General features: G+C 32.9%; 3 protein-coding genes across 4 annotated transcripts; 2 read left to right on the top strand and 1 right to left on the bottom strand.

Moving 5' to 3' along the window:
• Position 1: 1 nt before the first annotated feature.
• LOC105737310 (uncharacterized) lies at positions 2 to 2,329 on the bottom strand. The gene has a single exon (XM_031920471.2). It carries the CDS (start codon positions 2,318 to 2,320, stop codon positions 323 to 325), a length of 1,998 nt encoding a protein of 665 aa, XP_031776331.2. The 5' UTR covers positions 2,321 to 2,329; the 3' UTR covers positions 2 to 322.
• A 1,408-nt stretch (positions 2,330 to 3,737) lies between these two features.
• Positions 3,738 to 10,841, top strand: LOC100867954 (F-box/LRR-repeat protein 20). 2 transcript variants are annotated; one of them, XM_003690820.4, is made up of 9 exons: positions 3,738 to 3,886; positions 7,303 to 7,533; positions 7,753 to 7,820; positions 8,069 to 8,198; positions 8,443 to 8,904; positions 9,249 to 9,440; positions 9,531 to 9,632; positions 9,738 to 9,953; positions 10,123 to 10,445. In XM_003690820.4, the coding sequence occupies exons 1-9, from the start codon at positions 3,857 to 3,859 to the stop codon at positions 10,228 to 10,230; spliced, it is 1,539 nt and encodes a 512-aa protein (XP_003690868.2). In that variant the 5' UTR covers positions 3,738 to 3,856; the 3' UTR covers positions 10,231 to 10,445. The 2 variants fall into 2 exon arrangements, with proteins under 2 accessions (XP_003690868.2, XP_012350349.1); XM_012494895.3 differs by lacking the exon at positions 7,303 to 7,533 and having other exon boundaries at positions 10,123 to 10,841.
• A 6,034-nt stretch (positions 10,842 to 16,875) lies between these two features.
• On the top strand, positions 16,876 to 20,817 carry l(2)37Cb (DEAH-box helicase 16 lethal (2) 37Cb). The gene is made up of 11 exons (XM_003690821.4): positions 16,876 to 17,114; positions 17,196 to 17,364; positions 17,439 to 17,680; positions 17,755 to 17,951; positions 18,043 to 18,338; positions 18,476 to 18,780; positions 18,864 to 19,021; positions 19,106 to 19,379; positions 19,449 to 19,990; positions 20,120 to 20,296; positions 20,440 to 20,817. The coding sequence occupies exons 1-11, from the start codon at positions 16,952 to 16,954 to the stop codon at positions 20,569 to 20,571; spliced, it is 2,655 nt and encodes an 884-aa protein (XP_003690869.3). The 5' UTR covers positions 16,876 to 16,951; the 3' UTR covers positions 20,572 to 20,817.
• Positions 20,818 to 24,008: the final 3,191 nt, after the last annotated feature.

Raw genomic sequence — 24,008 nt, 5'->3', positions numbered from 1 at the left:
CGGATATATCCTATATCGATTTCTATATCGTTCCAAGATCGTTCATAATAACAAGAATCGATCTCTACTTCATGTTTGAAAATACATATCAATCAAAGTATAATCCTTTGTCACATTTTTGACATGCATGATATTACAATATAGTTACATTCATGAGATAAATTTTCTTTCTTCATTGCGTTCGAATAATTTGCGATAAATTTTGTATGTTCTCAGGTCAATCCTCTGTCCTGGTCATAGTCCATTTACAACATTGTAATGCAATTATGAAGCTATGAAGAATTATATGTGGAATTATAAACTATACATGTTCTGTTGCATGTTATGATTCTGATTTTAGTTTTTTACCACGATAACAATGGACTTGATTAATATTAACACAAATTTCTTTTTCATAATCAAAGTATTTTCCTTCTCCGCAATTTTCGCGGTATTTCATTCCATTTCTGCATACGAAATATTTATCACAGTGGCATTCATGAGGAAGATAATCTTCCTTGGAATTGGAATCGCACGGAAAAGGATCGCACGTCAAATTAGCCACGTTTTCTGGCCAGTCGCATGTTTGACTCTTTGGATTGTAGACCTGCTTCTTAGGGCAATTAACAATATAGGGAGATCCATTTTCGCATACGCAATGCTTGTCACAATCTTTATGAAGCAAATATTCCGTGGAATGAAACGACGAGCAAGTACCGATACAACCAATGTCTACTTGGCCAGGACACGTATGACTTTCTACACATATTTTTTTCTTCCGATCAAAGTATTGTCCATTCGGACACGTTTTAAGCACTTGTTGTCCGTCTATGCATTCGTAATATTTATTGCACTGACATTCGTGCTGTTGTTTCTCCCCTTCTTTACATTTCTGTTTACAATCCACGTTATTCGGAAAATCACAAATCTGATTCACACTGTCGTAATAAAGGTGTTCGGGGCATGCCTTTGAAACTTTTTCACCATTTTCACATTGATAATACAGGGAACAATTTTGAGGATCGGGAAATCGAGTAATACAATTGTTGCAACCACATTCCGTGCATTCGGAAGTTGAATTAGAATCGTTAGATGGAGGTCCAATTGGCGAATTGTTACAATTTGTATTCCAGGGTAAGTCGCACGATTCGATTAAAGGGTTGAAGTAATGTCCTTGTAGACACGATTGGAGACGTTTCTTACCGTTATTGCATTCGTAATATAAGGAACATTTTGTTTCATGAGGTATACGTGCATGACCAGTTGGTGGACATTCAGAATTTGCGCGCGCAAAATTATAATTGAACTTTTGCTTTTTGGCACATTTGGCACGATACGGATAATCGCAAACTTCTCGAACGTAATCGTAAATCAGACCGTTCGGACATGTTTCACGAAGCAATTGTCCATCGTTGCACTCGTAATAAATGGCACAAGAGCATTCGTGGGGAAATTTCACAGCTTTCTCCTCTGATCCCTTCGGCGGACATTTTCGACTAATAACCTCCTCGATCGCATTGGGTGTAGCCTTCTTTGGTTTTAACAATTTCGAAGAGCACATGCTACTCGGTGGCCAAGTGCACATGGAACGTTCCTCGTTGTATGACAATCCAAAGTCGCAAACTTTCTTGCTTTTCACGCCATTCTTGCATACGTAATACGAACTGCAATCGAATTTGTCGGGAATATATGCGATACCGGTTGCAGGACAATCGTTGGTTGTAGTCGTCGCGTTGCATCCCACGTTTTGAGATAAAACGCATTTCCCAGTTTCAACATCGAAATCTTTACCTTTCTGGCAATGTTTTTCTATGAATTCTCCTTCGATGCATTCGTAATATAGAGATTGACATTTGCATTCGTGGGGCAAGAATACAGGACCAAATTTACCATTTGGGCATGTATTCTGATAAACGTTACACGTCGCCTTCTCCTTAGCCACGCATTTCATACTTTTAGAATCGAACAGCTCTCCTTCTTTGCACGAGTTTTCAACTTTTTCACCGTTCGTGCATACGTAGTATAAACTGCAGTTGTAAGGATGGGATTGTACGTAACCATCCGTAAAACAATCGAACGCTTGGGATACGCATTTCGATTTCCATGGTAGAATGCAAGATTGAGATACAACGTCAAAATATTTCTTATGGCCTGGTATAAATACTGGACAATCCATAGATTGTTTTTGTCCGTTGAAGCACTTGTAATATTTGGTACAATCGTATTCGTGAGCGAGCAATGTGGTTTCGTTCAACGAATTTGGACATTCCGTTGGAATCTCGTACGTTTCTGCAGAAACAAAACTTGTCACCGCGACAAAAACGGCAACTGCGACTGCCATCAATAATTCTGAAATTTAGAAAAATAAAAATAGATTATTTTATAAACTTTATTCCAGCATATAAACTATTCATTAAACTTATTATGACCTATTTCTCAATTATCGTTATCGTTTATTTTTCTAATCTTTTAAAAAATAATCACGGATTAAATTACTCACTTGTCATTATGAAAAAAATAATTCTTATAATTTAAAAACGAACAAAACTCTCTCTAACGTTGCTTATTTAAAAAAAAAAAAACTGACAAATTAAAGATAAAAACTGACTTTTATACTTATTGAGATGTTATCATCATCAAGATATTAACTTTCTCTGTTCGATACTTTAATCTGTGTTTGATTTAGACAATCGATATACTCTCATGTAATCATGCCCTCAAGATTAAATTTTTTGATTGTTTTTAAATAATTTTTGTTACTCATTTTTATTATTATTTATTACTCATATTTCAAAAAATTAATCCTGAATATTATATGAAATTATATTATATATATATATGTAAATATATATATATATATAATTTTAATATTTTAATATTAATGATTTTTTGCAATTCGAGAGAATTGTAACTGATAATGAAAATTTGAAAAATATCTAGAAATATTATTATAATTTCTGTGATATGAAGAAAAAAAAATATAAGTTTTTTTAAAGGTTTAAAAGGTTAAGAAGAATGGCTAATAATAGATGTAAAAGACATTTCTAATAAATAAAGTTATATATTGGAAAATAAAATCATGACGCAATTTAATCGCAAAATATTTTCCTGAATAAAAAAAAAAATATTATTCATTGTAACCATTTTCCATTTATTTAAATATATTTTCTATTTTTTTCTTAATTTGCGAAATTGTTTTTTTTAATAACATTCAATCGAAAAATAAATTATATTTAAATAGAAAATAAATTATGTATTATATTTGTCTTAAAACTTTTTTTTTTGTTTTTATATATAGAAAAGATTAGAATCAAATTAGAACAAATCCCAATTCTATTTTTTCCGTTCGAAGGCATATTTCCGATCATGATAAAGTTACTCTTCTGATGCGCAACAGATAATCACCATTGCAATATAATCTTCATTATGAACCAAATTACTTGTGAATTTATCAATGGTGGATAAAAACATTCGATATTCGAAACATAACAACAATCGATCACGTAGTTGCATAAAATGTTTCACAAATGCAACGCTAGTGTCTCTGGCATCGCTGAATCAGTGGTACATGCTTCGTCGCGCTCTCTCAAAAATAACGATCCAATAAGAAGCGTGTAAACAATGGTTGGAAGGCATGCGATTGGCGGCGTTGTCGCCAAGTCAGGTCAGAGCAGCCAATCGGAATAGATAAATTTTGATCCAGCGGAAAATGCATTGGTCGTCCTTTCCCCCCACCAGTGACGGCGGCTCGGCTCATATTCAGTAGACTCGGCCATTTCTCTCGCGAAGCGTAGTTATTTGCTCGGCCGCGACATTTTTTTCCGTAAAACCGTGCGGGTATTCCCGTAAGCTTTGCAAAATAACGCGACGCAAAAGGATGATACACTCCGGGCGCACCAGGCTCGAGGTAAGTCAATGCATCGTTTGACAGTAAATGAGTTTGCTATGAAACGCGCGTCAAAGTCACTACGGGGGGGTCGTGCGTGTGTCCAATGTTGTCATTGCCGAGGCGAACAGCTGATCCGCTCCCCTGGCCTCCGCAATGCTTGGCAACATTTTCTCGCTCGGTTCTCGATCTTCTGCCATGACGACGAACTGCGAAAGCCAATAGTGAACAGTACGTTTCGATGATGCGTCGTTCATGAAGAGTTAAAGGAGTTCTTACTTTTAGATCGCTACCATTTCGCGTATATCTCCCTTCTCGCTCTCCTTCCTTCTATTTGCCTCTCTATCATGTTCTTACTCTTTCTCTTTCTGTGTCTCTATTTCTGTCTCTTTTTCTCTTTCTCATTTAGCGTCTCTGTTTCTCTGATCGACCAACCAACAACCAGGCAACTCCATCCTTTGTTCTTCTTTCTTTTTGTACCTTGGTGCGTTCCCTTTCAGTTTCTTCGTCTTCGACTTCGTTAAGCTCATCGTCAGCATCGCCGTTACTTTTATCGCAGATCATCCTGATTATGTATTGCATACAACAATACATTCGAATAATGTTTTCTTCTCACATTTTGTGTATTATCTTTTTTGTTTGTTTTATTGTTATCGTCATCATTTTTATCAGAATTGTTGTTATTCTGGCAATTAATACAATTATTTTGATCTATCTTCGATAGTTGCATTGTATACAAACTTGAGGAATATCGTTGTTGTCAACGAGGTCTGTCCCCTCCTCTCTCTCTCTCTGTCTGTCTCTCTCTCTCTCTCTCTCTCTCTCTCTCTCTCTCTTTCTGTTTTCCCCTTCTTTCGCTTTCTCACTTTAACTTATCTATTTGTACCTGTCTCTCTCATACCCTGTTTCTCTTTTCTTTGTCTTATTTCATTTCTATGTTTCCGTCTCTTTTTCTCTCTCTACATTGTATCCCTCTTACTCACACGACGATCGTTACGCGTTATTAGAATGTCAATGAGCATTGTCCTTCTCATCGGTCAAACAGTCGAACAGTTGAACGATTGTCACGAAAAATCGACTCTTTTCGAATTCATACTTTTTATCTCGTTTCTCTTCTCTTGTTTCTTTGTCATTCTCCGTCTCCCCACTTCTCTTTTACACATCCCTTCCACCCTTCCATTTCTTCCTCTCCTACCCTTCTCCCCATCTGTTCAACGTCTCATTTATGTGGGTGCTTCTACGCTCACTGATCCTTGTTTCGCGACGAAGTTTCGCAGATCGACGCGGATCGAATTCGCATCGTCTTCTATCACGTTCTATATCATCGTTCATCTTTCATTTCGCAGAAAATAGTCATCACATATATAATTACTCGATTGCTGCAAAAGCGTTGTTTTCAATCTTGTTGATTTGGAGGGAAACTGGTGGTCCAGTACTGTATCTAGCTGGCAAACGTGACTCGTATGTAAACAGAAACGGCGCGCGTTGCGGATCAGAGATATTAGTTCACCTGCGTTTTTTCGTAATCCTAGCCGTATTTTTTTATTTAATAATTCATCTATAATATTTTTCTCGTGATAAATTCATAGAAATTATTATTATTATTATTTTTATTTTTTTTAATATTTATCACATTCAATTTTAACAATTTGAAACATATATACGTTATGAATTCGATAATTCGTGTAAATTTGAAAAACTTTAATATCATTGTATCTAATACTCTTAAAATCTGGTTGAGTATTTCGCATTTAGATAATAAACACGCGTCGTTATTAAATCGCGTATTATTATGCGCGCTATTTGACGCAATGATCGCGTTAATTGCATCGATCTCGCCGTAGTGCATGAGAAATCGTTATAAATTCATCGACCCCTGATGCATTTCGTGCTCGACTTTCTCTCGAAAACGGGAATAAACATCACCAGAAGAAACACTGTTCTGTTTCATTAAAAAGAGATATTTATCCATTGAGAAGTAGGAAGAATAATGTGATCGTGCGTGTAAACACCGCGATAATCGATACGATGTTCATATCAGATTACGCAATATGTATTTCTCAACGAAAAAATGATTTCGGGAGAAAATTTCATTGGATAACTGTATTGGCGAATGATTTTATATATAGATTGTCGATTGATTGATCGATCGAATTTCTATGACGGCGATCGATACGATCATTTTGAAATTTTTAAATGTATTTTCACATGGTTGGAACGATGATGGAGAATTAATCGCGTGCGAAAAAAAAATCATTGAAAATAAGTTCGCAAGTAAGAAATCTTCACATCTTTATTTAATCTGAGGTGTTGAGACGAGTTCGGTGACCTGCTTTGCAAGGTCATCGAAGGTCACGTGTAGGAGTGATATGATAGGTGATCGAACTTCAAAGTATTTTCGTTGTTGCACGATATTATTTATATAAACTGGGACGAACATAACATAGACTAAAATTTCAGGTATGCCTCGTTTCTATTATATATCTCCCATTGCGCGACGAAAAAATTTTCTTCTTCGAGTTTAATTATTTTTGTATCGTTCGAAAACTTTGAAAAATCGCGCGTTTCTCCGCTTCTTTCAATTTTTGACGATTTCATAAAATACAAAATTCCCGTTTCTGAATTTTTTGATAGCATCATCGATGCCATGCGAAAAACGCGGCCTCTTAAACGTTGAGTGCGATTTCGCGAATCCATTGAAAATTCGATGAACATTTCCGTAATTTATCGAGCACATTGACGAGAGAAACCAATGAAATTGCATCGGATAACTGTTGCACTGTCTTCGATCATTGGGATCGATTTTTTCCTTCGTTTCATCCCTCGATATTGCTTTCTGGAACGTTAAACGAAGTTGTTATCGAGTCAAGAGTGTATCCGTTCCTGAATCGAAAAGGATTCCCATTTAACCAATCGAGGTTATTTCTTTCTTTTTTTCTTACTCACATTAATAAGAACTGCAAAACAGTATTTATAGAGAAATCGATAAGCTGATCGCGTTGATTTCACGAATGCTTCACGTCTTTCGAGATATACCATCATAGAAATCGGAATAAAGGCAATATTTTTAACTCGCGTTTCTGTGCAATTAACTATTTATTAACCATGCCTGGAAAATCGATCAACCAACGGTTCATTGCACTACTCCGATTTATACTTCGACGAAACCGTTGAGGTATTATTATTCAAGAGAATGGGATTGTAAGAAATTTTAATATAGAAGAAGGAAAAAAGTTTTGAAAAAGCTGAGGACGAAGAAAAGAAAAGAAGAAGATATATATATATATATATTTTCTATATTTCTTTTTTTTTTTTTTTTTTAACAAAAAGATTTTTAAACATTAATGGATTCACAATCATAATAGTAGGTTTTTATTATGGTCTATGGTAAAAAGTTTTCGCACATCCGTGACCGATGATGATGATCGTTTTTCTAGAAAAAAGTAAGTCGCGTGGGCGTGGGAGGAGGGGGCCAGGTTGGGCAAGGGGTACAAGCGGTTGAAGATTCCGGTGCAAGTGGTCAATGGTGGAGGCAACAGCATCCATCGTATCATCATCATCATCATCACCAACATCATCACCATTATCATCATCAGGCCGGTTATTATACGTCGCAATCGCTCTCTCACAACAACCCTGTCACAACCATGAAGCAGTCTTATATGCAGGTTGGTCAACTTGTAATGTCACGCATGTCACTTTGTTCTCGCTTCGCGTTATCATCGGCTAAGCGCTCTTGTGTCCTTCGAACACCATAATCGTGTTCACATAACGGCAAACTGGACAGCTTGTCTGATCTTTTATTAGATTTCCGACATATACAATCTTTGCCCCTTTTTTGGAACGAATTCATCCGGGTTTGTTTCTTTTTTTTTTTTTGGTTACAGCTAACGTGGGTGTTTCACGACGACGAGGCGCAGATTAATAAGAAACTGCCAAAAGAATTACTGCTTAGGTATCGTAATATGTATATACTTACTCTGTTTTCGATTTTTCCGCAAAAAGTATTTTAATCGATCTATTTTGCTTACCCTCTTCTCTTTTGTCGCTTCAATTCACTTTTCTCTTTTTATCTATTTATTTATTTATTTATTTATTTTTTTGTTACTATTAGTTTTTCTCTTCTGATGGTGGTCTTGACGTGTGTCTTTTTTTTCGAAAAGAACGGTAAAACGAGTAACATAATTGTCATACTATTGACAGAATCTTCTCGTATCTCGACGTGGTATCACTATGCCGGTGCGCGCAAGTAAGCAAAGCTTGGAACGTGTTGGCGCTCGACGGATCCAATTGGCAAAGAATCGATCTCTTCGATTTCCAACGAGACGTGGAGGTAAATCGAATTTTTGACGTTTTGCTTACCAATTTTCTCAACTCTATCGCTCTCTCAAATTTAGTATAACGTATTCGATTCTATTCACCAATTAATTCCCTAAGTATCTAAACATTAGAGAGATTTCGAGAATAATATTTTTATCATGGTAAGCAACGCGTCATTCGCCCGAAGAAATATCATTCTCTCGTTATCTCGTTCGTTCGTTGGAAGCTCTAATTGTGAAAAAATGTTCGAAACACAGGAATCAGTTATAGTAAATATATCGAGACGATGCGGTGGCTTTTTAAGGCAGCTCTCTCTCAGGGGATGTCAGAGCATTGGGAACAATTCAATGCTCACATTGGCTGAGTCGTGTACTAACATCGAGGAACTGAATCTGAGCCAATGTAAAAAGATCTCGGACGCTACCTGCGCGGCCCTAAGCTCTTATTGTCCGAAACTCCAACGACTGAACTTGGACTCGTGTCCCGAGATATCGGACATCTCCATGAAGAACCTCTCGAAAGGGTGTTCGCTTCTCACTCACATTAATCTGTCCTGGTGTGAGTTACTTACCGATAACGGAGTGGAAGCACTGGTGAGAGGTTGCAGACAACTACGTAGCTTTCTATGCAAAGGATGCCGTCAGTTAACGGACAGAGGTGTCACATGTTTGGCTCGTTATTGCACCAATTTGGAGGCGATCAATTTACACGAATGCAGGGTACTTGCAAATATCAATTAACACGATTTCGCTATTCGTACGATTTGCCCGGCAAAGCTTGTCGCTTCGATCGTCAGAATATTTTTTTTCTATTTAATTCTCGATTCTGATTGATCGTAAGTAGTCATCGCGATACGGGCAAGTATACGAGTGGAAAAAATTATGGGTTGAGCGTCGTAAAGAACGTTTGCGAAATGTATGCAATTTCTCGTGCAATAGATCCTATAATTTGTCGTTAGAACATCCGTCTAAATTCTTTTCCTCTTCCGATGCTGAACCTGACGTGTAGTTATGTAACTATCGTCTATCTGAGAGCGCGGTTTATGAAAACAGATTCGTTGCAGAACATAACAGACGATGCGGTCAGAGAACTCAGCGAACAATGTCCAAGATTGCATTACGTTTGCCTATCGAATTGTCCAAATCTTACGGATGCGTCTCTGGTCACGTTAGCACAACATTGTCCACTCCTTAGCGTGCTCGAATGTGTGGCTTGCACTCATTTCACCGATGCAGGCTTTCAAGCTCTTGCAAAAGTGAGTTGATCGTTTGTAAAATTATATCTGTTATATAATTTAAAACGCATAAGTAATATTATTAATCGATACATTTGTTTCGTTTTTCAGAATTGCAGATTATTAGAAAAGATGGACCTGGAAGAGTGCCTTTTAATAACGGATGCCACCCTCATTCATTTATCTATGGGCTGTCCCAGATTGGAAAAATTGGTAAGAAAATTTATGATGATCTAATAGATCTAATAGACGTATACATATCCTTTAAGACAACGAAGAAATTCATCCATCGAATATGATGACTTTCTTTGAACCCAGAGTTTGTCTCACTGTGAATTGATCACCGATGAGGGCATTCGGCAATTGGCCCTTTCGCCGTGCGCAGCGGAGCATCTAGCGGTGTTGGAATTGGACAATTGTCCCCTTATCACAGATGCTAGCCTTGATCACCTTCTACAGGCCTGCCATAATCTCGAGCGCATCGAACTATACGATTGTCAACTAATCACCAGAGCTGGCATACGTAGACTCAGAGTATCGTATCGTAACATCATTTCTTCTTTCATTATCTATTTATCTACGATAAAACGAAAAATGCTGTTAAGATAAGTCGAGTGACGTGTCGAAGAATCGTCGTAAAGATCTAAATCAATTTAACGTCCGTAACTCTCGTTAACCAACTATCCGTTTTGTTTCATTTCAGACACATTTGCCGAACATTAAAGTTCATGCGTACTTCGCGCCAGTGACACCACCCCCAAGCGCGGGGGCATCTCGGCAGCGATACTGCCGATGCTGCGTCATTCTGTGATTCGCATAAAAATGACTCTGATGCAAATCGTCCGATGTACCACACTACCGGTGGACTTTTAATTTCGATGGTCGCCGATTCACGGCGATCGTGGGACCTTCTCTCTTCCGGCTTCCAGACGGAGACTCTGGTCGCCTGTCATCAACAGTGAGAATAAGCCTCGTCGTGAATGGAATCGCGAAACCTTCGATAGATATACCAATTCGACTCGCAACACACGCAACGAGTACAAAAGAACAGTACGTCATCATCTATATATATATATGTATATATATGTATATATATATACATACATATATATACATATATATATATAACATACACACACAAAACCACCAGCTGTTGCTGCAATTGTTATTAATGTGTCGCTGCTACTACCGCTCACTATAAAAACTGTTTCTATCACCGGTGTCGCGGTCTACAGTGATATCATTTTTAGAACTCTATTCATTTCTTTTATAGTACATGCTTTGCTAATTATCGTCGTCGTTTCGTCACGAATGTAAGTGATCGTTTAACGAAAAGGAAAGAAAATTTTCGAGTTCCGATCGTTTCGTTTCGTTTCGATCACATCGATTTCTTAAGGAAAAAAAAAAAAAAAACGAGGAAAAGATACGGGACGACAAATATTAAAAATTAATGACAAAGAAAATGATGAAGAAAAAGATGACGATGCGCGCGATAAATTGCGGGCATTTCGTTCCTTTTTTTTTTCTTTTTCTTTTTCTTTTTCTTTTTCTCTTTCATAATAAGCGACACAATCCGCTCGTATGCGGGCTAACACACGATCGTACGCGTATCGATCGCGAGCCTGAAATTTTCGCGGTTGGATGTTCCACGTGAAACAAACCGATAGGCACGTATACATACGTATATGTATGTATTATATATATACATATATACATATATTTTTTTAGTACGACGCATTCTCTCTTCTGCTAAATGTAAACGTTAATCGTCAAAGAAAAGAAAAAAAAAAGAAAAAACGCGCAATCCGTTCCGGATGATAAACCGCATACAACATGCGTCCAGTGATCATACTTTTCTCGAATTCAGAAAGGATTAACAATTAAAAGAAAAAGGAAAGAAAGGAAACCGTCGTCGCGTTGAACGTGTTTCAAGCTACGTATAAAGGTCGTGCTATTATTCTAGGCATTCAATTTCTATCGTGTGTGTGTATGTGCGCGCGCTCGCGTGCGTGCGCATGCGCGTATGTTTGTGTGCGTGTGCGTGTGTGTTTCTGTAGCAGTTTCTCAAACGAACACTGCCTATTATAATGTTATTGATAGAAAAAAAAAAAAAAAAAAAAAAAAAAAAAAAGTATTCTCGATGGAGAGAAAATGTGGTTAAAAAAAAGAAAAGAAAAGAAAAAGAAAAAATAGTATAAATAAAAAAAAGAATTGAAAAAAAGGAGAGAGACAGAAAGAAAAGGGAAGAAGGTACAAGAGAATCGTAGAGATGATTGCAGATTTTTTTGAATCTCATCGCAAAATCGTAGAACAATTATATCCCGACCTTCATTTCGACTAATTGTTCGATATCTAATAATTGTTCGTGAAAAATGGACGATATACGGGAAGTTTGAAAAAACATTTTTTTCCTCTTCTCGTCTATTAAACGAATATCACGATCTCAGATGCGCGACTGATCAAACCGCGATACCTATAAAATTATTTTTCTTTTTTATGCGAGACGCGCGTATACATAATGCGAGCAACATAATGCGAGAACGGAAATGAAAAATATAATGAAAAATGCAACGCGGTTATTGACTTCTCTTTTTTCTAGGAGAAAGTCAAAAAGAAATGATAAAATGATGAAGAGAATGAAGAGGAAGAAGAAGAAGAAGAAGAAAAAGAAAGGAGAGAAAGAGAGACAAAAATGATGAGTTCGTTGTGTTTGAAGCTCCCATTTAATTGCTGTTTGATGATGCATTTTTGACGAGAACTCGTGAATATTGGTGGATAGATGGACAACTGACTGTGTTCGCGGATCACGTTTAGTCGAGTCTCAAACTATATTATATTCTATCTTCCAACGACCCAGACATCCATATCATACATCTTTTTTTCTTTCTTCTTGTTTTTATATCTTTTTGTTTGTTTAATTTTTTTTTTTTTTTCTTTCTCTCATATTGTAATTCGTCATGGATTAGGAGAGCACAGACTGATAAAACGATTTAAAGCGTTGATACGTTAAATAATCGATTTATTTGGTCCCAGTGATCGATTTACTGGCCAATTCTTACTTTTTAAGTCTAGGTTTATGATATGATGGCAATACGAAAACCGCGAGCGTATATAAGTCTGTGGCTTGCGTTGTAGATGAGCCAATACGAAGAAATTTGTTTGTTCCTTGATTTTTAAACTGCGGATATATATATAATATATACAAAAAAAAGAAAAAAAAAAAGAAAGAAAGAAGAAGGAGTTGATTTCGAAATCGCAAAATAAGGAAAAAAAGAAAATCGTGATGTGACAAAATGTAATGTCTGTCTTTGTAAAAAAAAAAAAAAAAAAAAAAAAAAAAAAAGAAAAAAGAAAAGAATTAAAATTTGACACGATGTTTAATCGTTTGGAAGTCTGGATCCCAGGATGACAAAGCGTATATGTATTAAAATCAATGGAAGAAATTTCGATCATTCGCGTATATAGAAGAAGAAACAAAGAGTTAGAATTTTCAAGAGAAAGTTCTTATAAATATTCGGGTTTTCTAATGGATGTTTTAAATATCTAAAAACATTGCGTTGATACGAGAACACCATCCACCCGTATTTTTTTGCAATAGATAATCAACGACGAAATTTTATGTGTCATCTGGAATGCTCGATGATAAAAATAAAAAAACGTTTATGAAAAAAAAATAATAATAATAATTATGACGGTCCATCCCGAAGTGCAATAGAGTCCATATGTACTCCGTTTCTCTCCTTCTCGTTATTTTGATGAATTTCAAGGAACCAGCCATGTAATGTACGTAATTCGCGTGTCGTTGCGTCGAGTAAAACATAGATTGTTAATCCTTGCTAGGATATAAGAACGTACATCGCGTATATATTTAATATATAGCGTGTAAACAGAATACCGGAATGAAGGAACTAGATATACATATATATATATAAATACAAATGCAAATATATAAAAAAATATATATATATATATTAACAAAAAAAGGAAAAAAAGCAGTAAAAAATAAATACATAGATATGATATGTTTTATACGCTGCATGTCATCCTTAGAAGGAAGTAACGTGATCGTCGTAATGTGTCGTGTCAGAGAGTTGAGTCGTTTATTTTTTCTTTTTTTTTTTTTTTTTTTTTTTTTTTTTTAGCGATTAAACGATGCAAAGGAGGGATCGGCAGATGTTTTAGAACAGACCTTAAAACGTGAAAAGACGTACAAACTATAACGTCATTGCATCCACCATTCGTGAAACGATTTCTGACTTTTCGCGGGTCATATCATTAAAAAGAAATCTTTTTATTGTATACACGATGCTATTCCTTGAAAATCTTTCGATTAACCAAAATAACCGTGATAAAACAAACGTATGCATGACTGTCGTTAATCGCCTCGTTTGATCAAGTTCGGTTCAAATTATAAAGTCAATCTCAGTGCCTGACCCGCCACAGAATTTGTGAATTATTATATATGAATTACATAGTCGAAATTTCACAGTTAATTACTGTGTGGCGGAGAATATAGAAGATTTAAAAGAAATAATAATAAAACGAAACAAAGACTCTCATATATGACAGCTGTTAAGAATTTTTGAGAGTTTCTCTCTCTCTCTCTCCTTTCTCTCTCTCTTTCTCTTCTCTTCTCTCTCTCTCTCTCTCTCTCTCTCTCTCTCTCTTTTCTTCTCTCTCTTTGATTGAAACGAAACTTGTTGAGCGACCGACAGTCGTGCATCTACGTATAATTAGAGATATTTAGCGATGGACATTCGATATTCTGTTAATTATAAATCAAGAAAAAAAAGAATTTACGATTTTAATCGATGTCGAAGCGATTTCAAATTGAATTAAAAAATGGGAAATTTCTGGATACTGTCAAAAATTTAATAGCGGGATTTTTTCCCGAAATGTTAAAAATATTTTTATGTTCTTTTATATCATACATGAATTTCGATGCATTTTTATGATATTTTATTTTAAGTTGAAACTCACCCGATGAGACTGTTAAGTTATTCATAGCTTTTAATCCACTAGACAGCATTTAATGCGAATCGAAATTGTTCAAATAGTTCGGTTCAATCGATAGGGAAAAAAAAAAAAAAATAGACACACGTCCATCGCTGTTACACGATTCTCAATATTCTTTGGAACTCGTTCAAAATCGTTCGTGGCAATAAAAAAAGAAAAAAAAAATAGGAATGAGAATTGACAAGAATAAAACTATCAAAATATAGTTTCCTAATTTTGATAATCGCTTGTAAAAATGTTATTTTTCATAAATTCGTCGATGATCGATGATCAAAATTCGTGACATGAATCTATGATCGCAATTTAATTTGATGATCGATTATTATGATCCATAGCTTCGTATATCGGCGTAATTGTTAGTACAACAAATTGTATGTCGAATAATAGAATCGAGTCCCGTTACGTCGAAATATAGACGCAAGAGCCTGTCGGAAATCCCGTTGATCGGGCGTTAGGAAATCGTGACCAATTTTCAAGAATGGAAGAATTCTTTTGCTATTGAAACGAAGAATTAACGTAATGACGAATTGAAGATTTGAAAAAGAGAAGCAAAATAAATTGTAAAAGAAAAATGGAAATCGATCGCGGTGTCGTAGTCTATTGGTATAATAACACACAATATGTCGCCGTAAAAAGAGATCGTATCATAACAACAATTGAAAGCAGTAATGTGAAAAGAAAAAAAATTGAACAGGAAGAGGAAGTTGAGCAGGAGATAAAACGAAGCTTTTAAAGCCGAGTGATCGAGCAAGTGTTTGGCTGTGCTGTAGAATAGGAAAGAGACAGAGAAAGAACGATAGAGAGAAAACGTGAGATTCGAGAGAAAGAATGAGAGAAAGAGAGGTATGAACGAGAGAGATAAAGAGTTCAGATGTTAATCGAAGCCAGCGAAATTATCAAATATTATAAATTCTATATTCAAATTATGTTTTTCAAATTTATTCCACTTGATCGTGAATATTATTTCCGATTCGGAACAATATTTTGTCAAAAATAAAAAAGAAAAACTCTCGATCACGATCGAGATCTATTCGATTTACAAAATTGAAAAATTGAAATTTTAAAGGCAAGGACTTAACATAGAGTCACATAGAATCCAAAATAATTACCTCCACCGATGATAATTATTTGATTTTTAGAAAATAATCACGTGATAATCATTCTGATATGAAAAATAAAAAAATTGTCAGAAAGTGGAGTTAAACAATTTGGCTTCTTTCACTGATTGACTCGTTTAATGATCTACGCATAATATCCTATTAATGTCACGACGATCTTTGCTTTCAAGTAAAGTAAAAAAACGTCGCAAATATAAATCGGGGGAAAAAAATAAAATAAAATAATAAAAGTTACATATACAAGTTCATATTCATATACGAATACCGTAGCTGATTGACATTTCGCTGCTTCGACAAGCTACAGTCTACCATGTATATATTTTCATTAATGTATGTATAATAAAAAAGTATATTCGAGACAACGATCGGCTCTGTTTAGTGTGCGCTGTCTTGTCATTCTTTACATGAACTATATGGTCGAAAAATCGATACGTATTTGGAATCGATCGGAACTATTCCCGTTACGGAGAATATTTTTGGCTTCTAAATAATATATATATATATATACATATATATTATCGTAACGACGTATTTCTTCTAGAAATAAATTTTAAATGAACAAATTTCATAAGCTTTTGTATTATGTAAAACATTACCTATTTACATTCATCATTTTCAATAAATTTTCAATGTTTTCTTAATATTTTATATAACTATATTCTAATTCTCTATATTATAAATAAATGATAAGTAAATATGTATATCAGTGCAAGTAAAAAAAAAGGATTATATATATATATATAACAAGAATACAATAAAAAAATTTCTACATTCGATCATGAGAAAGTAAAAAAATAAAAGAATAATGAATGGTGCAATGTATTTCTTTATTCAATGAACTTGCGTTGTGCATCATGTGACACGCCATGTGCGTTGCGTAGCAATGCATTTCATTCGTATATATAATTGAATTAATTCATTATTCAACTAGAAATAATAAAACATAAAAAAATTTTATTGTATCTATAGTACTTTTAGAAAGAATAATGTTAGATTGTATTTTATAAAATTTATAAAATTTTATACAATATAAAAAATAATAAAAAAAAATATCGATAATTTCGATATCCATTTACAACTGTTAATGCAACATGCAATCTAGACGCGACCGATGTATTATTTGTTATAGTTCAGGATTTGGATAAATTTTTTTTATTCTTTTATAATAATTAAATTTTTGAAAATTATTTTAAAATCATTTAAAATGATTAGTGATATTAAAATAAAAATATAGAAGGTAAAACAAGAGAGAGTGTTTTATTCAGAATCTGCTAGAGGACTCATCAGTAGCGTTTTTAAACAGATTGTAGACTGTTTTCTGTATATATGTAATCAAAGCTTTTCACGTGATTCTTTGACAAAAAGTAAATATAACCTATTTTTCATACCAAGTGCAAAATGAGTAAATATAGAAAAGAAGAATCTTCAAGTGAAAATAGCGATAGCGAAGAAGAAAGACGTAAAAAAGATATCAAAGAAAGAGATGAATTTGCTAATCGATTAAAAGCAAAAGATGAAAGTAAAATACGGAAGGTAGCTATGCCGGCTGGTTCAGGAGCAGGTGAATGATTATCATTTTATTTTCAAATAACTAAATTTTTTATTTATTTTTTAACACATGTAAATGTTATTTTTTAAACAGCGGAGGCTGCTAAAAGATTGAAAATTATGGAAACTGATATGCGAGAAAAATTGGTACCAAAATTACGTGTTGAATCTCGTCGGAAATATTTAGAAAAACGTAAAGATGATAAGGTGGCCGAATTAGAGGCTGATATAATCGATGATGAATATCTTTTTGAAGAAGAAATGTAATTTCTTACCTAAATTTATAATATTATACAAGAAAGTTACATAATAATATATATTAATTGATAAATTTTAGATTAACAGAACGGGAAAGGAGAGAACGAGAACATAAAAAACAATTACTCCAGTTAGCTAAAGAACATGAAAAAGCAAGAGAACTTGAAAGGGTACAACGTTATCATATGCCATTGGAAAAAGGAAAACTTGAACCAGAATTGGAAGTACATGATAATGAACCACCACAATCTGAACAAAGCAAATGGGAGTCTGATCAGATGTCATCTGCTGTTTTTCGATTTGGTGCTAAAAACAGAAAAGGTATATTTATATCAAAGATATTATATCATATAAAAATATATCATAATCATTAAATAGTTTTTTATTATTTACAGTGCAACAAGATTATGATCTTCTTCTGGAAGATGAAGTGGAATTCATTCAAGCATTACATATGCCTGGTACTGAAAAAGATAGGAAAGCAAGTCCACCACCGCAAGTTAAGGCATTACAGACTATACAGGAAACAAAAAAAAGTTTACCAATTTATCCTTTTAAAAATGATCTCATTCAAGCTATAAAAGATCATCAGGTATTTTATTAATGCATATATTAATACTATTTAAAATAAGTGCTGATAATTAAATAAGCTAATCAATGAATATAATATATCATTTATTCAGGTATTAATTATTGAAGGAGAAACAGGTTCTGGAAAAACCACGCAAATTCCACAATATTTGTATGAGACTGGTTTCGCAGAGGATAATAAAATAATTGGCTGTACGCAGCCACGAAGAGTAGCTGCTATGTCTGTTGCAGCGAGAGTTGCTCATGAGATGTGTGTAAAATTGGGTAATGAAGTTGGTTACGCGATCCGTTTCGAGGATTGTACTTCTCATCGTACTCGTATTAAATATATGACAGATGGTACATTACATCGTGAATTTCTCAGCGAACCGGACTTAGGTTCTTACAGGTATCAAGATTCAGAAAGGATTTATATAAATTTATTCGTTCAATTGTTAATAAATTTTATCATTAATGTTCGAATTGATTATTCAATTATTAATCAATTTCTTCCTACCTGCTTTAGCAAAACAACATTATTTTTAGTGTTATGATCATCGACGAGGCACACGAGCGTACTTTGCACACCGATATCTTATTCGGATTGGTAAAAGATATAACAAAATTTCGAACGGATCTGAAACTTTTAATTTCATCTGCCACATTGGACGCAACGAAATTTAGCGAATTCTTCGATGATGCTCCGATTTTTAGGATACCTGGCCGCCGATTTCCTGTCGATATTTATTATACCAAAGCGCCAGAAGCGGATTACATTGATGCCTGTGTTGTCTCTATTCTTCAGATACATGCTACTCAACCACCTGGTGATATATTGGTGTTTCTAACAGGTATTTCAGTATTTAATCAGTATTTGATAATCAATATCGTTTTAATCTTGCACTTAATAAAACACTTAATGAATTTCTGTTAGGTCAAGATGAAATAGAAACGTGTCAAGAAATGTTGCAAGAGAGAGTGAGACGATTAGGTTCGAAATTAGGAGAACTATTGATTCTTCCCGTATATGCAAATCTTCCAAGCGATATGCAAGCAAAAATATTTCAACCTACTCCACCAAGAGCGAGAAAGGTATGATAAATAAATTTCTTATTTCTTTTTCGTTAAATGTATTAATTTCTCTGCCTCTATTTTGATATTTTTAATTATTAATAGGTAGTTCTTGCTACGAATATAGCAGAAACATCATTAACAATAGATAATATAGTATACGTGATAGATCCTGGATTTGCGAAGCAAAACAATTTCAACTCCCGTACGGGCATGGAAAGCTTAATGGTTGTGCCAATTAGTAAAGCTTCTGCAAATCAGAGAGCTGGGAGAGCTGGAAGAGTAGCTCCAGGAAAATGTTTCCGACTATATACAGCTTGGGCTTATCAACACGAACTTGAAGATAATACTGTACCTGAAATTCAAAGAATCAATCTTGGTAAAAACTGTTATATCATATTTTTCTTTTGCAAATTTTCTTTTATCTAATCAAATTATTAAATGCTAGGCAATGCTGTGTTGACCCTGAAAGCTCTGGGAATAAATGATTTAGTCCATTTCGATTTTTTGGATCCTCCACCACACGAAACATTAGTTTTAGCCTTAGAACAATTATATGCATTGGGAGCTTTAAATCACCGTGGAGAATTAACAAAACTTGGTCGAAAAATGGCTGAGTTTCCATTAGATCCTATGATGGCAAAGATGTTATTGGCCAGTGAACAATATCGCTGCTCGGAAGAAGTAGCCACGATCGCCGCTATGTTATCAGTGAATGGAGCTATTTTTTATAGGCCTAAAGACAAGATTATCCATGCGGATACTGCTCGAAAGAATTTCCATGTACCTGGTGGCGATCATTTGACTTTGTTAAACGTATACAATCAATGGCAACAGAGTGATTTCAGTACTCATTGGTGTTATGAGAATTTCATTCAACATCGATCGATGAAAAGAGCTAGAGATGTCAGAGAACAATTAGTTGGTCTCATGCAACGAGTTGAGATGGAACTCGTATCAGGAATTACGGAAACAGTAAATATCCGGAAGGTGAATAGAATAATAAATATCACCATCTTTTTTCATTTTTTAAAAATTAATATGCTTTAATTTTAAAGAATAACATTAAAAAAAAAATAAGAAAAACGAACTTAAAGAATTAAATTGATTGGATTTTAGGCTATAACATCAGGATATTTCTATCATGTAGCGCGATTATCAAAAGGAGGACATTACAAAACTGCAAAACATAATCAGACAGTTTCAATTCATCCTAATAGCTCATTGTTTCAAGAGCTGCCACGTTGGTTGCTCTATCATGAACTGGTTTTTACTACAAAGGAATTTATGCGACAGGTGAGTTATTGTAAAATATTTAATAATATGATATATTATTATTATTTTCTTCGCAAACAAATTTTTTTAAATAGTTTAAGGTAATCATAGTTTATAAATAATTTTATAATTTATCTAATATAATATTTAATATAATTTTATAGGTAACAGAAATCGAGAGTAAGTGGCTTTTAGAGGTAGCTCCCCATTATTACAAAGCAAAAGAATTGGAGGATTCTACAAATAAAAAAATGCCAAAAGTCGCAGGAAGATCGCGTCCAGATGGAACTAATTAATAACTTAAGTAATTAAATGTATCTAGTTTACATAAAAATAAATTGTACAAATAACCATGACTTTTGTAACACTAGTTTTTACAATGTATAAAATAAAAAGATAAGATATTTGTATTTTACAATGTACAAAACACAGTATATCATATATACATTTGTCAATCAAGTTAGTTAAGAATTAAATTAACTTATGTCTCTTTTTATTGTAAATATATTTTATTTTAATAAAAATTTGAATGAAAAAAAAAACAGTTTTTTCATTTCATTTTCTAAACCTAATTCCTTATTCTCTTATTCCCAATGAAATTTAATAAATACTTTTATAAGTCTTTTTAGCTAATGTAATATATATATTTTTTACATTTACAATTAAATTTATTTACATTTTTAGTATTTATTTACAATAATTTTCAAAAGTTTTTAAAAATTATTTGTAAAATACTTACTTCGTACTCTACATTGCCTTAAATATATTTCTACTGTTTTGAAGATGATATTTCTGCAACAAAAAATTTTTTTCAAATTTAAATATAGAATATAATAAATTAACCCGTTTTTTTAAAAGTAAATGTTACCTCTTACAATCATACATTTTTTAATACTCCAATTGATGTATCTTGGCATTTTTTATAAAAAAGTACTAAGCTATAAATAACAAAAAAGCTATAAATTAATAAAAAATTAGGATAATTAAATATCTTTTAAACTAATGGTTTAATGCAAAAAGTGGTTTAGTACATTTTTATAAAAAATATTACGGTAAATCGACCAATACTATAAAAAGTATACACTGCCATTTAAAAAAGTAAAATTGAGCTTAAGAAGTTTTTTATGAGTCCACCTACAAAAAAAATAAGGGTCATTTTTATAAAGAATGCCATGTTGCATAGATTTTTGTATAAAAAAGTATATGGTGCTATTTAAAAAAATAAGGGTGACCTTGATAATTTTTTTATGAGCTGATCGACGAAAAAATTGAGGGCACCAGAATACAGCCCTTTCGAAACCATTCAACTTTCATTCGAAACATTTTTTAGTATCGTGAAGAATAAGCGAGATATTTAATAAAAAAGATTGGTATCGAAATTCCCCGATCGATGTAAAATATTTGTCCAAAAATGCGATTTTGTATTAGGAGAACATGATACGATAGGAGGTCGACCGAAAAACTTTTCCAAGAAATGACGTCAAATTCTTGGAAGTGTTCGAACCGTAGATCGACATTTTTCGATGTATCTCGCTTATTTTTCGAGATATTAAAAAATGTTTCGAATAAAAGTTACTTGGTTTCGAGGGGGGCACGTCCTTCTGCTGTTCATTTTTTAAGGAGTTATAAACGCGAATGTGGTTTTTTTTACATGGAACTGTACATTTTCTAATACACCAATCGTCCCTTAGTATTCTCTATAAAAAAGTAATATATGGCCATAAACTTATAGTTTAAAAAATAATTAATATCTTTTAAACTAATGGTTTTTTTCTAAACCTAATTTCTGGGGCGAATTTCGACAATTCTGGGAATTGACTAAAATTCAAAACTTTTAAGAATTTGGGTATAGGAAAAATAAATAATACGAATTTTTCACAAAAATTGGTGTCTTTATTTATATTTTCAATATATACATTTTTTACATTTACATTTACATTTATTTACATTTTTAGTATTTATTTACAATAATTTTCAAAAGTTTTTTAAAATTATTTATAAAATACTCACTTCTTACTCTACTTTGCCTTAAATATATTTCTTCCGTTTTGAAGATGATATTTCTGCAACAAAAAATTTTTTTCAAATGTAAATTATATCTTTTCAAATGTTGAATATAATAAATTAACCCGTTTTTTTAAAAGTAAATGTTACTTCTTACAATTATACATTTTTTAATACTCCAATTGATGTAGTTTGCATTCTTTATAAAAAAATACTAAGCTGTATATAGCAAAAAAGCTCTAAATTAATAAAAAATTAGATTATTTAAATATCTTTTAAACTAATGGTTTTTTGGTAAAAGTGGTTTAATACTTTTTATAAAAAATATTACGGTAAATCGACCAATACTGTAAAAAGTACGATGCCATTTAAGAAAGTTGAGCTTAAGAAGTTTTTTATGAGTCCACTTACGAAAAAAATAAGGGCATCAGATTATAGCCCTTTCGAAACCATTCAACTTTTATTTGAAACTCTTTTTGATATTGTTAATAATAAATGAGATATTTAATAAAAAAGATGTATAACGAAATTCCCGGAAATGTAGAAAAATTTTTGTCTAAATATACGATTTTGTATTAGGAGAACATGATACGATAGGAGGTCGATCGAAAAATTTTTCCAAGAAATGACGTCAAATTCTCGGAATCTCTGAAATTCTTAGAAATGACGTCAATTTCTCGGAATCTCTGAAATTCTTAGAAATGACGTCAATTTCTCGGAATCCCTACGATTCTTGGAACTGACGTCAAATTCTCGGAAATTTCCAAGCGCTCGAGCGATATATCGAAACTTTTGACCTAAAATTCGATTTTTTATTAGGAGAACATACTTCAAACGGAGTTTTTACACATTTATTTTACACTTACAGTTTTCCTACTTATTTTTTTACCCTTTTTCTTAGCGTTACCATTTTTGTAGAGCTTTCAAATATTTTCTTTCACAATTTACATAAATTTAGGTATTTTCTGCTTGCATATTTATCTTTTATCATGAATGCTGTCATTATTAGTGCGTTTTTTATCATTTTTTTAATCTTTAAAAAACTCAAGCATTTTTGTTTCCTTATTCGAAATATCGTATCGTATCTTATCATATACGTAATATATTGTACCGGGTGTCCGTATAGTATACTTACCTTATACTTACCTTATCCTAATATACTTACCTTATTTTAGTAGTGATTTTTCAGCAACATAATATTTTTTAAACATTTTACTTAAGTCTATTTATGGAATATGAAATACTTAAATACTGTATTATACTTACCTATTTTATACTTACCTTTTATGTACTTATCTTTAAAAAATGACTATTTAGCTTCAAAAATATTTTTTAAACATTTTATAAGAGATGATTTTTGCCAATTTCTTTTAACAATTTCTTTTATTGATTAAAAATTATCAATATAATATAATTATAATATAATGCATAATCTAATCTATTAATCAAAAATTAGTCTAGTTTATTTAATTTTTATATCTCGTATGTGTATGTATCTTATTTTTATTAATTTTTTATTCAAAGAAATATAAACGTCAATAATATTTTCATTTAATTTTTGAATGAATTTTTGAAATAGAAGATTCATTTATTAAAAATTCGTGATATTATATCTTATTTATGATCTTTATAATTACATTTCTGTTTGTGATCTTATATTTTTTTTAATTAATTTCAAAGAATCGAAACTATATTAAAAAATTTATTGTTATACTTAAATTAAATAAAT

The sequence above is a fragment of the Apis florea genome, unplaced genomic scaffold (assembly GCF_048593485.1).
Source record: "Apis florea isolate Af1SG1 unplaced genomic scaffold, ASM4859348v1 contig_3587_pilon, whole genome shotgun sequence".
NCBI lineage: Eukaryota > Metazoa > Arthropoda > Insecta > Hymenoptera > Apidae > Apis > Apis florea.
This window is presented reverse-complemented; position numbering and strand designations above follow the sequence as displayed.

Bases quoted from the DNA above. Each gene is read 5' to 3' on its own strand.
- LOC100867954 (XM_003690820.4), top strand. From the start codon at position 3,857: ATGATACACTCCGGGCGCACCAGGCTCGAG. The intron at 7,534-7,752 runs GTTGGTCAACTT...TTTTGGTTACAG, and splicing joins TGAAGCAGTCTTATATGCAG to CTAACGTGGGTGTTTCACGA. The intron at 8,199-8,442 runs GTAAATCGAATT...TTCGAAACACAG, and splicing joins ATTTCCAACGAGACGTGGAG to GAATCAGTTATAGTAAATAT.
- LOC105737310 (XM_031920471.2), bottom strand. From the start codon at position 2,320: ATGGCAGTCGCAGTTGCCGTTTTTGTCGCGGTGACAAGTTTTGTTTCT.